The following is a 13,429-nucleotide window of genomic DNA, read 5'->3' as shown; positions in this document are numbered from 1 at the left end:
CAATTTCTTATGATGTATTCTGTTTTTGCAGTTCAAGTCCAATTTCTGGTTTTCTGGATGACTATGCATTTGTCGTCCAAGGCTTGCTGGACTTGTATGAAGCTAGTCTGGATGACAGGTGGCTAGAGTGGGCAGAGAAACTTCAAGATCAACAAGATAAGTTGTTTTGGGACACTGAAAGTGCTGGATATTTCACTTCACCGGCAACTGATGCTTCAGCAATTCTCAGGTTAAAGGAAGGTAAGTTTCAACTTCCCTTGGGTGAGGATAGTGAGTTTGGCATCCATAGACATGGGCTCAGTATCTTGTGACATTAATGTATCTGGATACCTATAACTATCAGAGGACATGAAGTATGTAGTGTATAAACTCTTCTATTCCAAAATAGTGTCTGTGGTGCTGGGAAAAAAGTTTTCTGTTTTAAACATATCAGTTTCTCAACTTATCCAAGATACGGGAGAAGCAGTTGCCACAAGATAACCGCTTTATTCATAGTATTCTCATTGTTCATTTTTTATGCGAGATAAATAGTGACCTGTTCAATAACAAGTTTTTCATCAGTTGTCGTAGTCAGGCATTCCAAGATTTAAGTTATGTGTATACACTGGAATGACATAACTGTATAATTTATTAAAATTTACAGAAATTTTCATTAACATTAAGGCTGTTCTGCAGTATTGTGAACTATTTATGAAACAATGTTGACATTATTTAATGAAGTGATAATCAAGTATAAATTTATTATAAATTAAACTAAACTGGTTTTATGGATGTGCAGAGAAATACAGAATAATCTTGACACAAGTACCAATAAACTACACTGATGAGTTAAACATTATGACCTACCTACCCTGAGATTAACGCCACTTGGTAGGGTTGCAGGCACATGACGTGGTAAGGAAAGTATATAAGTGGAGCAAAGACAAACAAGGAATCATTCTAGTGATGGTATGGGCTGCAAATGGAGAAATCCACTGGCATAAATGACTTTAACAAAGGGAATAATGACAATATTATGAAAAGGATAGATTGATACTCTCCATATGGTGGAGATGTTGAGTCGTAGATTGTCACAATGAAAAGACTGTCAAACAAGTAAGCTTTTGGCCAAAAGGCCTTCTTTTGAATTCCCCCCCCCCCCCCCCTCCCCCCGCTCCACCCCCTCCACACACACACGTCCGCAGCTCGTGGTCTTGCGGTCACGTTCTTGCTTCCCAAGCACGTGTTCCTGTCGGGGTCGGGGATTTTCACTTGCCTTGAGATGACTGGGTGTTTGTGTTGTCCTCATCATTTCATCCTCATTCATGAAAGTGGCAAAATTGGGCTGAGCATCTTCATCATCATCATCATCATCCACACACACACACACACACACACACACACACACACTCACGTGCGTGCGTGCAAATACAACTCACATGCACATGACCACTGTCTCTGGTTGCTGAGCCAGAGACAGCGGTCGTGCGTGTGAGCTACATTTATGTAAGTATGTGTGTGTATAATGTCTAATTCAGAAGAAGACCTTTTGGTCAAAAGCTTACATGTTTAACAGTCTTTTTGTTGTGCCTAGTAGAAATCCTTAGGTAACAGAAGAAATATTGAATTTAATTGATGAAAGGAGAAAATATAAAAATGCAGTAAATGAAGCAGGCAAAAAGGAATACAAACGCCTCAAAAATGAGATCAACAGGAAGTGCAAAATGGCTAAGCAGGGATGGCTAGAGCACAAATGTAAGGATGTAGAGGCTTATCTCACTAGGGGTAAGATAGATACTGCCTACAGGAAAATTAAAGAGACCTTTGGAGATAAGAGAACCACTGGTATGAACATCAAGAGCTCAGATGGAAACCCAGTTCCAAGCAAAGAAGGGAAAGCAGAAAGGTGGAAGGAGTATATAGAGGGTCTATACAAGCGCGATGTACTTCAGGACAATATTATGGAAATGGAAGAGGATGTAGATGAAGATGAAATGGGAGATACGATACTGCGTGAAGAGTTTGACAGAGCACTGAAAGACCTGAGTCGAAACAAGGCCCCCGGAATAGACAACATTCCATTGGAACTACTGACGGCCTTGGCAGAGCCAGTCCTTACTAAACTCTACCATCTGGTGAGCAAGATGTATGAAACAGGCGAAATACCCTCAGACTTCAAGAAGAATATAATAATTCCAATCCCAAAGAAAGCAGGTGTTGACAGATGTGAAAATTACCGAACAATCAGTTTAATAAGCCACGGCTGCAAAATACTATCACGAATTCTTTACAGACGAATGGAAAAACTAGTAGAAGCCGACCTCGGGGAAGATCAGTTTGGATTCCGTAGAAATACTGGAACACGTGAGGCAATACTGACCTTACGACTTACCTTAGAAGAAAGATTAAGGAAAGGCAAATGTACGTTTCTAGCATTTGTAGACTTAGAGAAAGCTTTTGACAATGTTGACTGGAATACTCTCTTTCAAATTCTGAAGGTGGCAGGGGTAAAATACAGGGAGCGAAAGGCTATTTACAATTTGTACAGAAACCAGATGGTAGTTATAAAAGTCGAGGGGCATGAAAGGGAAGCAGTGGTTGGGAAGGGAGTGCGACAGGGTTGTAGCCTTTCCCTGATGTTATTCAATCTGTATGTTGAGCAAGCAGTAAAGGAAACAAAAGAAAAATTCAGAGTAGGTATTAAAATCCATGGAGAAGAAATAAAAACTTTGAGGTTCGCCGATGACATTGTAATTCTGTCAGAGACAGCAGAGGACTTAGCAGAGCAGTTGAACGGAATGGATAGTGTCTTGAAAGGAGGATATAAGATGAACGTCAACAAAAGCAAAACGAGGATAATGGAATGTAGTTGAATTAAGTCAGGTGATGCTGAGGGAATTAGATTAGGAAATGAGGCACTTAAAGTAGTAAAGGAGTTTTGCTATTTGGGTAGCAAAATAACTGATGATGGTCGATGTAGAGAGGGTATAAAATGTAGATTGGCTATGGCAAGGAAAGCGTTTCTGAAGAAGAGAAATTTGTTAACATTGAGTGTAGATTTAAGTGTCAGGAAGTCGTTTCTGAAAGTATTTGTGTGGAGTGTAGCCATGTATGGAAGTGAAACATGGACGATAAATAGTTTGGACAAGAAGAGAATAGAAGCTTTTGAAATGTGGTGCTACTGAAGAATGCTGAAGATTAGATGGGTTGATCATATAACTAATGAGGAGGTATTGAATAGGATTGGGGAGAAGAGAAGTTTGTGGCACAACTTGACTAGAAGAAGGGATTGGTTGGTAGGACATGTTCTGAGGCATCAAGGGATCACCAATTTAGTATTGGAGGGCAGTGTGGAGGGTAAAAATCATAGAGGGAGACCAAGAGATGAATACATTAAACAGATACAGAAGGATGTAGGTTGCAGTAGGTACTGGGAGATGAAGAAGCTTGCACAGGATAGAGTAGCGTGGAGAGCTGCATCAAACCAGTCTCAGGACTGAAGACCACAACAAGCTGCTAATTCTTGGGAATAAGCTCATATTGTTAACAAACAGCATTAAAGAAAATATATACTGAGAGGCCAGACTCTTGAACAGGGGCCAACAAGAGGTTCATGAACATATACTGCATATTACTCAAATTGCCTTTTTTTCTGAGCCAAAAATACCCTTTTTGATTGGGAAGAGTCATCTCTTAATATTCTACTTTATGTCACAAGCAAATGAAAATAAGCAAAGTAGACTTATTTTTGCATTGGACCATTTACTGCAGATACTGTTCTAGTGGCCAATGTAGCAGGACTCAGCTTTTAAGCAAGATCCTGAATACAGGCTTTCTGTGACAGTGTACTGCCTACTGAACACTTAGGAATTTCAATTGCTCAGACTCACTAAACCTATGCCCATTATGTGTAAACAGATTGTAAATTTTAATAGAATTGTGTCTTAGAAACTGTAAGAGTTGAGTTTGCAATTTAACATCAATTTAGTTTTTACAAGCCATGAAGTAATATTTGGAACTGCAGCTTTTGATACACTGCCTATATTGCACTCAACATCCTTCACTACCAAGCTAGTGTCATCAGCAAACAGAAATACGTGTGAAAAAAATGGAAGATTGCCACTCTCCATAAAGATGACACATTGAGTTGCAGACAGGCACAATGAAAAGACTATTACACACTGAGATTTTGGCCAAAACCATCTTCAGAAAAGAAAGGAAAACACACACACACACACACACACACACACACACACACACACACACACACACACGCACGCGCGCGCACGCGCACACAAATGGCTGCTGCCTCTGGCCAGGGATTATATTGAGAGGATTATATTGATAGTTTTTGAATTAACTTTGAACTTTCTTCTCATAGAACCATCTCGTGGGGTATCCTTCCATGTTCCAAAGGTATCCGTTGAATGCAAGATGGATTGCGAAAGTCTTGTATATATTGAGAAAGTTTACATTCCATGATGAATTAAGGCTACAAGAAGAGACTGCAATTTGTTCTGTTTTTATTTTCTTTATCAGTATGTAAGTTGAAGCATGATCCTGCATCACTTCAGAAGCCAAACCACCGTAATTGGACTTCAGAACTCTTTCAAAATGTTATATATGTGCATCAGATCATCAGTAGTGATACCCCTCGTGTAAGTTTACACAGACTGAAAAATCTTTTTGTGGTTCCTGTTCCCTGTTTGTTGCCTTAATCTTGTGAATCAGAAATGAAAACAGTATACTGAATCACAAAGCAGAACCAAACACAAGAACGGAATGACCAAGTTGTGCGAAGTGGCCTGTGGCTGAACAAAAAGAAAACTTGAGTACATGACATCAGACGCATGAGAAGTTGGGACAATCTATGTTGATGGAGGAGATCTACCAAGAGTATCAAAATTTAAGTACATCAGTTATACAGTCTCTGGTGATGGTCATCTTACAGATGAGATCAACTCAAGGACACAGGAAACCTGGATGGAGTGACGCATGACTTAAGGTATCACCTGTGATTGTCAAAGTAAGGATCATCTGAGGTAAAAGATCTATTGGACTGTTATTCGTCCTGTTGCCCTCTATGGCACCGAGTTTTGACTGGCTACAAAAGAGGCAGAATGATGATGGGGGTCATGGAAACTAAGACAGACAGGTGGCATCAGTCGACTGGATCACATTTGGAGGGGTCACACCAAACCAGAAGAAAATGTGAGAAATCCACATGCGGTAGTTTGGACAGTCTGTGATAGTTTGCAAAGGCAGTATGTACAGTGGAAGTTATGGGAAAGAGGCCCAAGGGAAGACATAGACAGTGATGGGCTGACACTGCATGCTTACCTGAAGGCTGTAAATCTTCATCCAGACATTGCCCAAGTTGAACAAAATGGAGACAGTGAATCCATGCAGTGGACCCTGCCACCAGTGGGATAAACACTAAAGAAAAAGAAGAAGAAAGAGGTAATCTTCCCCCCCCCTTTCCCTCCTCCCCTCTTCCCCCCCTCCCCTCTCTCTCTCTCTCTCTCTCTCTCTCTCTCTCTCTCTGTGGAAGGAAAAGACCCACCACAATGGAATTGTCCAAATGGGACAGAAATCAGTAGATGTGATGTGTATGTACAGACAAACAAATGATATAAAATTTGATGATTATTTGGCTTGGAATTGATTGATAGAGTTGTTGGATGTTTTCCTGAGGGATATCATGCCAGATTCTGTCCAATTAGCACATTAGATCATCAAAATCCTGAGCTGGTTGGAGGGCCCTGCCCATGATGCTCAAACATTCTTAATTGTGGGAGAGATCCAGTGACCTTGCTGGCCAAGGTAAGGTTTGACAAGCATGAAGACAAGCAGTTGAAACTATTGCTGTGAGTTGGTGGGAATTATCTTGTTGAAATGTAAGCCCAGGATGGCTTGCCATGAAGGGCAGCAAAACAGAGTGTAGAATATTGTCTGTGTACTACTGTGCTGTAAAGGTGTCATGGATGACAACCAAAGGGGTCGTTCTATGAAATTTGACACCCCAGACCGTCACTCCTGGTTGTTAGGCGACAATCAGATAGGTAGCCTGCTTCTGTCTGGGACATCTCCAGGTGGGTCTTCACTGGTCATTAGTTTACCAAAACGTTGGTTCTGTAGTTTTGGTACAGTACATAAATGACATAGTAAATGGTAGGATTACCAGTAGTATTGGTAGCATTGGTAGGGAAATAAACTCAAATGAATGTGTAAGAGAGAAGACGACTTCTCCTGTTTGTTTTGCATATAATTAGAACAGCACAGCATTCAGTTTTAGCCCTTTGTGTATTTGGTATCCTTACAGAATATAAGATGCATTTTATGAGTAATAGGAATTAGTTGATTGCATCACTTCTTTGCTTTTATCTAACCAAATAAACTGCTTTTGATGCAAGTACTGTTTACATATATTTTGTGCTCAGTAGAACATACTTCATCATGATCAAAGGCAAGAGAGTCATATTATTATTGGTAAATGAGAAAGTTGTTTATGAATAACAGAAACATGTTTTACAGAAGCTTGATGAAGTATTGAAGTGATGTTTAATGTATCTTTGTTTTGCATTTTATTTTATTTTTTCTTTTTTTTTCAAGTTTTACCTTTTTTTGAGGAGCTTTTGTTTTCTAGCATTATAGGATAAATTTGCATTGTTGTTTTTATTTTTACTATGACATCCCCGTGTTTCATGTTACAAACCAACAATTTTCAATTTAAAACCTGAATTAAACATTGACAGTTTCGGTTGTGCCATAAACACTATTTATTTTTAAGTAACAGGCAGGAGGGTAACGATGTAGAGCAAAAGTATTACATAGGTTACACAGCCCTTTACATATCCTCATTCAGTTTCTAGACAGTTAACCACTTCTGATTTCTCGGGAATCTCGTATGACACTAATTGCATACGTAAACAAAGTGACTGATATGATGTAATGCCTGATAGGTATACAGCACACCTGACATAGGGTAACATGGGTAATATCTCAACTGACTAAGGTTACAGGAAAACTACCATAGTGTATGCTTACTTATAATAATCTGTGGTAGTTTTACAACCCTACCGGTGCTCAGTTTTAAGTGGGACTCATCACGGAAGACAATTCTACTCCAGTCAAGGCTATTCAAGGCCAAAGACGTGTCTGTAGACACCCAAGACTGCTGTGGGATACTGCCTGACAACTGGGAGTGATGGTCTGGGGTGCCATTTCATTTCATAGCAGGACCCCTTTGGTTGTCATCCATGACACCTTTACAGTACAGCAGTACATTGGCAATATTCTATACCCAAATTTGTTGCCATTCGCAGCAAGCTATCCTGGGCTTATATTTCTACATCTACATCTACATGATTACTCTGCTATTCACAATAATGTGCCTGGCAGAGGGTTCAGTGAACCAACTTCAAGCTGTCTCTCAACCGTTCCACTGTCGAACTGCGTGCGGGAAAAATGAGCATTTAAATTTTTCAGTGCCAGCCTGATTTCTCTTATTGTATCATGATGATCATTTCTCCATATGTAGGTGGGTGCCAACAATGTTTTCTCAATTGGAGAAGAAAACTGGTGATTAAAATTTCCTGAGAAGATCCCATCACAACGCCTTTGTTTTAATGTTTGCCACTCCAATTCACATATCGTGTCTGTGGCTCTACCTCCCTTATTTTTTGATAATACAAAACGAGCTGCCCTTCTTTGTACTTTCTCAATGTCATCCATCAGTCCCACCTGATGGTGATCCCTCCAGAATAGGGCAGACAAGCGTGGTGTAAGCACACTCTTTAGTAGACCTGTTGCAGCTTGTAAGTGTTCTGCCAAGAATCACAGTATTTTGTTTGCTCTACCCACAACATTATCTATGTGATCATTCCAATTTAGGTTATTTGTAATTGTAATCCCTAAGTATTTTGTTGAATTTACAGCCTTCAGATTTGTGTGACTTATTGTGTAAATGTCAGTGAAATAATTCCCACCTGCACATGGTGAGAGTTTCTACTGCTTGTCTTCATGCTTGCCAAACCCTACCTTGGCAAGCAAGGTTGCTGAATGTCTTCTCAAATAAGAACATTTGAGTATTCTGGGCAGGGCCCTACAACCAGCTCAGGATTTTGATGATCTAATGCACCAGTTGGACGGAATTTACTACAGTGTCCTTCAGGAGAACAGCTAACAACTCTGTCAATCAGTACCAAGCTGAATAACTGCTTGCACAAGGGCCAGAGATGGAGAAATGTGTTATTGACTTACTCATTTTGTTAAGCTCTGTCTCTTGCATAAAACAACCACTTTTTCTTAAATTGTAATCACTTGTTTGTCTGTACATATACAGCACATCTGCCAATTTCCATTCCATTAGGGTATGCAAAAATCACAAGTTTTATGTAAAATTTTTTGCACTACAATAAAGAAATGATTAAGGCTTAAAAAGTAATCATTAAATCAAACTGGTGAAACTTAAAAAATATGCAAATAAAAAAAATGGCTGCTCATTTTACTTGGTAAAAAAACCAACTTGTGTTTTTGTGTGTTCTGCATTTGACCAAAACAATGAAGAGATAAGCAGATATCTCTTTTTGTAGCCTGAAAAATGTGTATGTATCACATAGAAGATAATTTTTATATGTTACAAAATTATAAAAAAGTTGAACTGGAACAAGTGACGGCACAAAAAAGAACAAAACCGACCAAATGAGATGGAGGTGGGAACGAGGAACTAGCCTAAGAAATGAGACTGAAGTGGTTACAAGACTGGCCAAAGTGAATGGTGAATAACATTCTCGGGAATGAGACCTACTGCAACTGTAGCAAATGAATGTTCGCAGCAATGTGTCAAAAATAAACGTTGAATAACTGTTGTTTAGAAGTTTTTCCATGATCTTTCCGTTTGTTTCACTTAACTGTTCCTTTGGACCCATTTGCTTGTGAACAACCCACTTTTGGTTATTATCCCTAATGTCTAGGTATAATTTTTACTTTATTCTATGATATCTTTAGCCCTTTAGACAGCCATCCAACTTGCCTGTTAGTACCAGTACTCTCTTCTAAATATTCTAATGAAAAGCAAATTTCAAAGAGCATGAGAAATGTATTGAGGGAAGCACTACGTTTATCGTCTATGTTATCTGCACTTTAAACTTCTTGTCAATCTTGTTCTTTAAAATATGTTTTAGAAATGCCTTTATTGCCATTGGATTAAAATTTCTTGGTCTGAAAGGCTATTTACCCTTTGACTAACAGAATGTCGCTCTAGTAATGAAGAATGGACAAAAATATTATCTGCTGTTGTGCTACTACTCCCCCTGCACGCTTTTTGGAAAGAATGCAGTCTGCATCAGATGATATGTGTTTAAGAGATCTTCCAGTATTCTTGTCCTTGCACAACCACTTGTAAAATTAATATGAAAGTTGCCACACACACACACACACACACACACACACACACACACACACACACACACACACACACAAAACTAATTTATGATACTTTGTATAAAATGAATCCTGGGAACCTGCAGATGATTATAATTAAAAGTGTAGTTTTAATCAGTTAGCTGCCCCTGCGCAACATTCAGTGCATTGCTTCGATATGTCAATAGAGTCAAATGGAAACCATTTTTCACATTCGTGCCCCCCCCCCCCCACTGTGCAAAGAGCTCGGTGAGAAATAGCTGGCTAATCTCTATCCCAGTATAGGAAGCCTCAGATTTGTCAAATTGCCGGAAAGGTGCTCTGATATACCAATAATGTCAGAGTCAACAACAACAAGACCAGTTCACTAACTTTAATACCTTGTATATTTTGATGAAATATGCTAATTCCTTCATTAATTAGATACCTGACCATTTTTCGAAGTTAGTTCCTTTGTTAAGTCTACATCTATACTCCGCAATCCACCGTGAAGTGCATGGCAGGGGGTGCATCCCATTGTACTAGTTATTAGGGTTCCATCCTCTTATGGAGTGTGGGAAGAATGATTGGTTGAATGCCTCTGCATGTGGCGTGCTCTGATGATTCTGATTTGTCTCAGTTAACATGGAAATGGTATTACATCACCAATACGGATCTTGCCACAAACTAGTTCATTATTTTGCATGATTGCACAGAGCACAAGAACCCAGGACCTGCCCTGTAGACTTGACTGACAGTATTTGACGCATGCATATGCCATTATGTGACTGCCGCACTGTACTGCTACAAATAGTATTATATGGAGCTGTCAGCCACAACGCATCAGCTACCTGCGGCTGATGCTTGGGCTGGAAATGGCTGCAGCCGAATCGCTTGGGGAGCGATGTAGATGCAGCCCCAAAGGGGAAAAAGTGAGCATCTCCTGGGAAAAGTACTATTTATGGTGGCGGAAGATGAGAAATTGGTGGAAATGGTTTCAAAACTTCCTTGTATATGTGATGTAGCCCTACCACTATACAAGGACCAAAATTCACAGTCAACTACTCCAACGCCAACAATTGTGGATAACATTGCAACCACACAATCTAATTGCAGAAAGACAACAGTGCAAGCTTACGAACCATTTTAATCTTGTCTCACGATGACTTTCTATTTCTTATTTTTATATTATACTATTTTAAATTTTATACTGTCTGCATTATTAATGAATAAATAACACATTTTCGAAGTTTTTTAATTTTATGTGTTTCAGTGTTAAAGCTTGTTTTTCATCTGGGCTGAGAGGGTATAGATATCTGAGAGGGGACCCCATCTTGATAACTTCTTTGACAAGATTGAGGGCATGGCTGAACTGCGCTTTGTTCAACGTGAAATAACGCCCAAAATTTTTGGTCTTTTTCGCAAGTGTCGATTGAAGAGTTGTTCAAAACAGCCTTCCTCAGTCCACACTTGCATTTCAGCATTTCCCTCACATATCTGTAGTTGATTTCTTCTTCAACTTTTTCTAACATTAGGTTAAAAACAATAAATTGTGTTCACTCATCCTGTTGGTACTGACACAAGATACATACAAATAATGTGCAACTGATGCAGTATAGCAGCAGTCGTCAAACGTCTTGGCGGGAGAGCCAATATTGACAATGTAGGGAGGCACCTGCGACTGCATAAGTGCCTATTTGGGCGAGGGGCGGGGGGGGGGGGGGGGGGGTGTCTAAAGTGGCCACTCAGAGGAAATTGACTTTTCATCAGACCATCTTTACTGATAGAAGCTTACCAGTGATTCATTCTGAATCTACATATTACAAGGTATCGCACAAAATATTTTAATTGATAAATTAATGTATAGGAAGGCATACATAGTGACCAGTTTTCTGTACTTAATTGGATAATGTAGCCAGTGCCATCGCAACAGGATCCCATTTTTTTTTTTCAGATTTTGAGCATGTTTTCAAGTCATCTTCATGCCCTACTAGCTGAAAGATTACCAGGCGACTGCAGCAAGCCATTTTCAGTCATACTTTTGTATTAGGCCTAATATAAAAGTAACTGATGGTTTTAAAGTCCGGAACTTTATTAATCCAAAATTGTCACAGAGGGATAAAATGACGGATGGTAAGGGTTTAGGAGTTGGTTCCATCTGTTGCATTATGCGTGGTTTTTGGAAGTAGCTATAAAGCCAAATTTACATGTACAACAAAAGTGTCAACAGAGGTAGTGGCATACTGCAGTTGCATATGTGAACTCCCAGGTTTTAGTGGCACAACTTAAGAGATGCAGTTTTTGTCATACTGCAAAAAGTTCTGCTGGATTGTATTTTATTGCACCACTTTCCTACCCCCTTTGCTCCCTGGTGGTAGATTTCGAAACATGAGCATTCCGTTGCAGTTATTGAGGGGTAATTTCTGGAGGGGGGTGGGGGAGGGGGAATTTGCAAACCAATGATGTACCCCCCAGCCTTAAAAGATTTTTGAATGAATAAATAAATAAAAAATCACTTAATGTATGTAACCACAAAAGTGAGACATATAAACTTTGTAATTTGTGAGACCAAGCAATTGTATAAATTGTGAGTTATATGCAGAACTTGGCTCCAGTTTGTGATATGGTACCTGTTAAAATGATTAGTTATCCAGAATGCCTATATCAACAAATACAGTAAGATTCTAAAATCTTGGAAGAGTGACATGTCTGCAGATGATATTTATATGCCAGCTTTTGGTAAGCTTGCTGTTGCAGGCAGAATTTTGGTCTTTGAGTGCTGTTTCTTTTATAAGTTTGTTTGTTTTCTCTGAATTATCTCTGAGCGATATTTTTTTTTGGATCCAACATTTGAGTTTCGTCTTCCTTGCTTAGGCTACAACCTGCACCATTAAGTTCATACCCAACCATATGATTTCAATTGATGCCATACTGAAAACTGTACAACTACGTAGAATTTGTGGCATCCTGTGTGAACGGTACCTCACTATGCCACTACAGCAAGCCACAAGCTGTGGCACCATATTAGATGCGTCTGTGAACCTGGCTGAACTCGTTATAGGGGTAAGCATTTTGGCCACTTTTCTTGATGAGTGGGGTGGCCACTTTAACCAATCGGATGCCATGTCGGAATTATTGATCCACAAAACAAATTATCAGACTGAAAGAAATAATTAGGAACCACATTTGTTTAAACATCGATGTTGTAAAAAAAAAAAACAAAAAAAAAACTACTACTATTCATGTAAGTAAGGTAACAAGATTAGCGTAAATTACTTACCTTACATTGGACAACTCAGAATAAAAAATATTTTAAAGATTTTACTAAGAAATGATGGAACAAGCTTCCTCTGTAAATCTCACTGACAACATGAAAATTTATATTAGCACTAGTGTCAACATTTCTTGGCAGGCAGCAGCAGTGCTCAGGGCAAAAACTGTGCAATGGCCACTTTTCAATCTTCCCACTTTACGACATCTTGCCCTGTTGTTGTTGTTGTTGTTGTTGTTGTTGTGGTGGTCTTCAGTCCTGAGACTGGTTTGATGTGAGTCCATGCTACTCTATCCTGTGAAAGCTTCGTCATCTCCCAGTACTTACTGCAACCTACATCCTTCTGAATCTGCTTAGTGTATTCATCTCTTGGTCTACCTTTATGATTTTTACCCTCCACACTGCCCTCCAATGCTAAATTTGTGATCCCTTGATGCCCCAGAACAATTCCTACCAACCAGTCCCATTCTTCTTGTCAAGTTGTGCCACATACTCCTCATCTCCCCAATTCTATTCAATACCTCCTCATTAGTTATATGATCTACCCATCTAATCTTCAGCATTTTTCTGTAGCACACATTTCGAAAGCTTCTATTCTCTTCTTGTCCAACCTATTTATTGTCCATGTTTCACTTCCATACATGGCTACACTCCATACAAATACTTTCAGAAATGACTTCCTGACACCTAAATCTATACTTGATGTTAACAAATTTCTCTTCTTCAGAAACGCTTTCCATGCCATTGCCAGTCTACATTTTATATCCTCTCTACTTC

General features: G+C 39.3%; 1 protein-coding gene across 2 annotated transcripts in view; it reads left to right on the top strand.

The window, feature by feature from the left end:
• LOC126162818 (spermatogenesis-associated protein 20) overlaps positions 1-13,429 on the top strand; it is a 299,482-nt gene that overhangs the window by 95,749 nt on the left and 190,304 nt on the right. For both annotated transcript variants that reach the window (XM_049919563.1, XM_049919564.1), the window contains exon 10: positions 32-240. In XM_049919563.1, the coding sequence (XP_049775520.1) occupies positions 32-240 (209 nt within the window). The remainder of the gene's footprint in view (positions 1-31; positions 241-13,429) is intronic.

The sequence above is a fragment of the Schistocerca cancellata genome, chromosome 2 (assembly GCF_023864275.1).
Source record: "Schistocerca cancellata isolate TAMUIC-IGC-003103 chromosome 2, iqSchCanc2.1, whole genome shotgun sequence".
NCBI lineage: Eukaryota > Metazoa > Arthropoda > Insecta > Orthoptera > Acrididae > Schistocerca > Schistocerca cancellata.
Note: the sequence above shows the minus strand (reverse complement) of the source record. Positions and strands in the feature narration are given on the sequence as shown.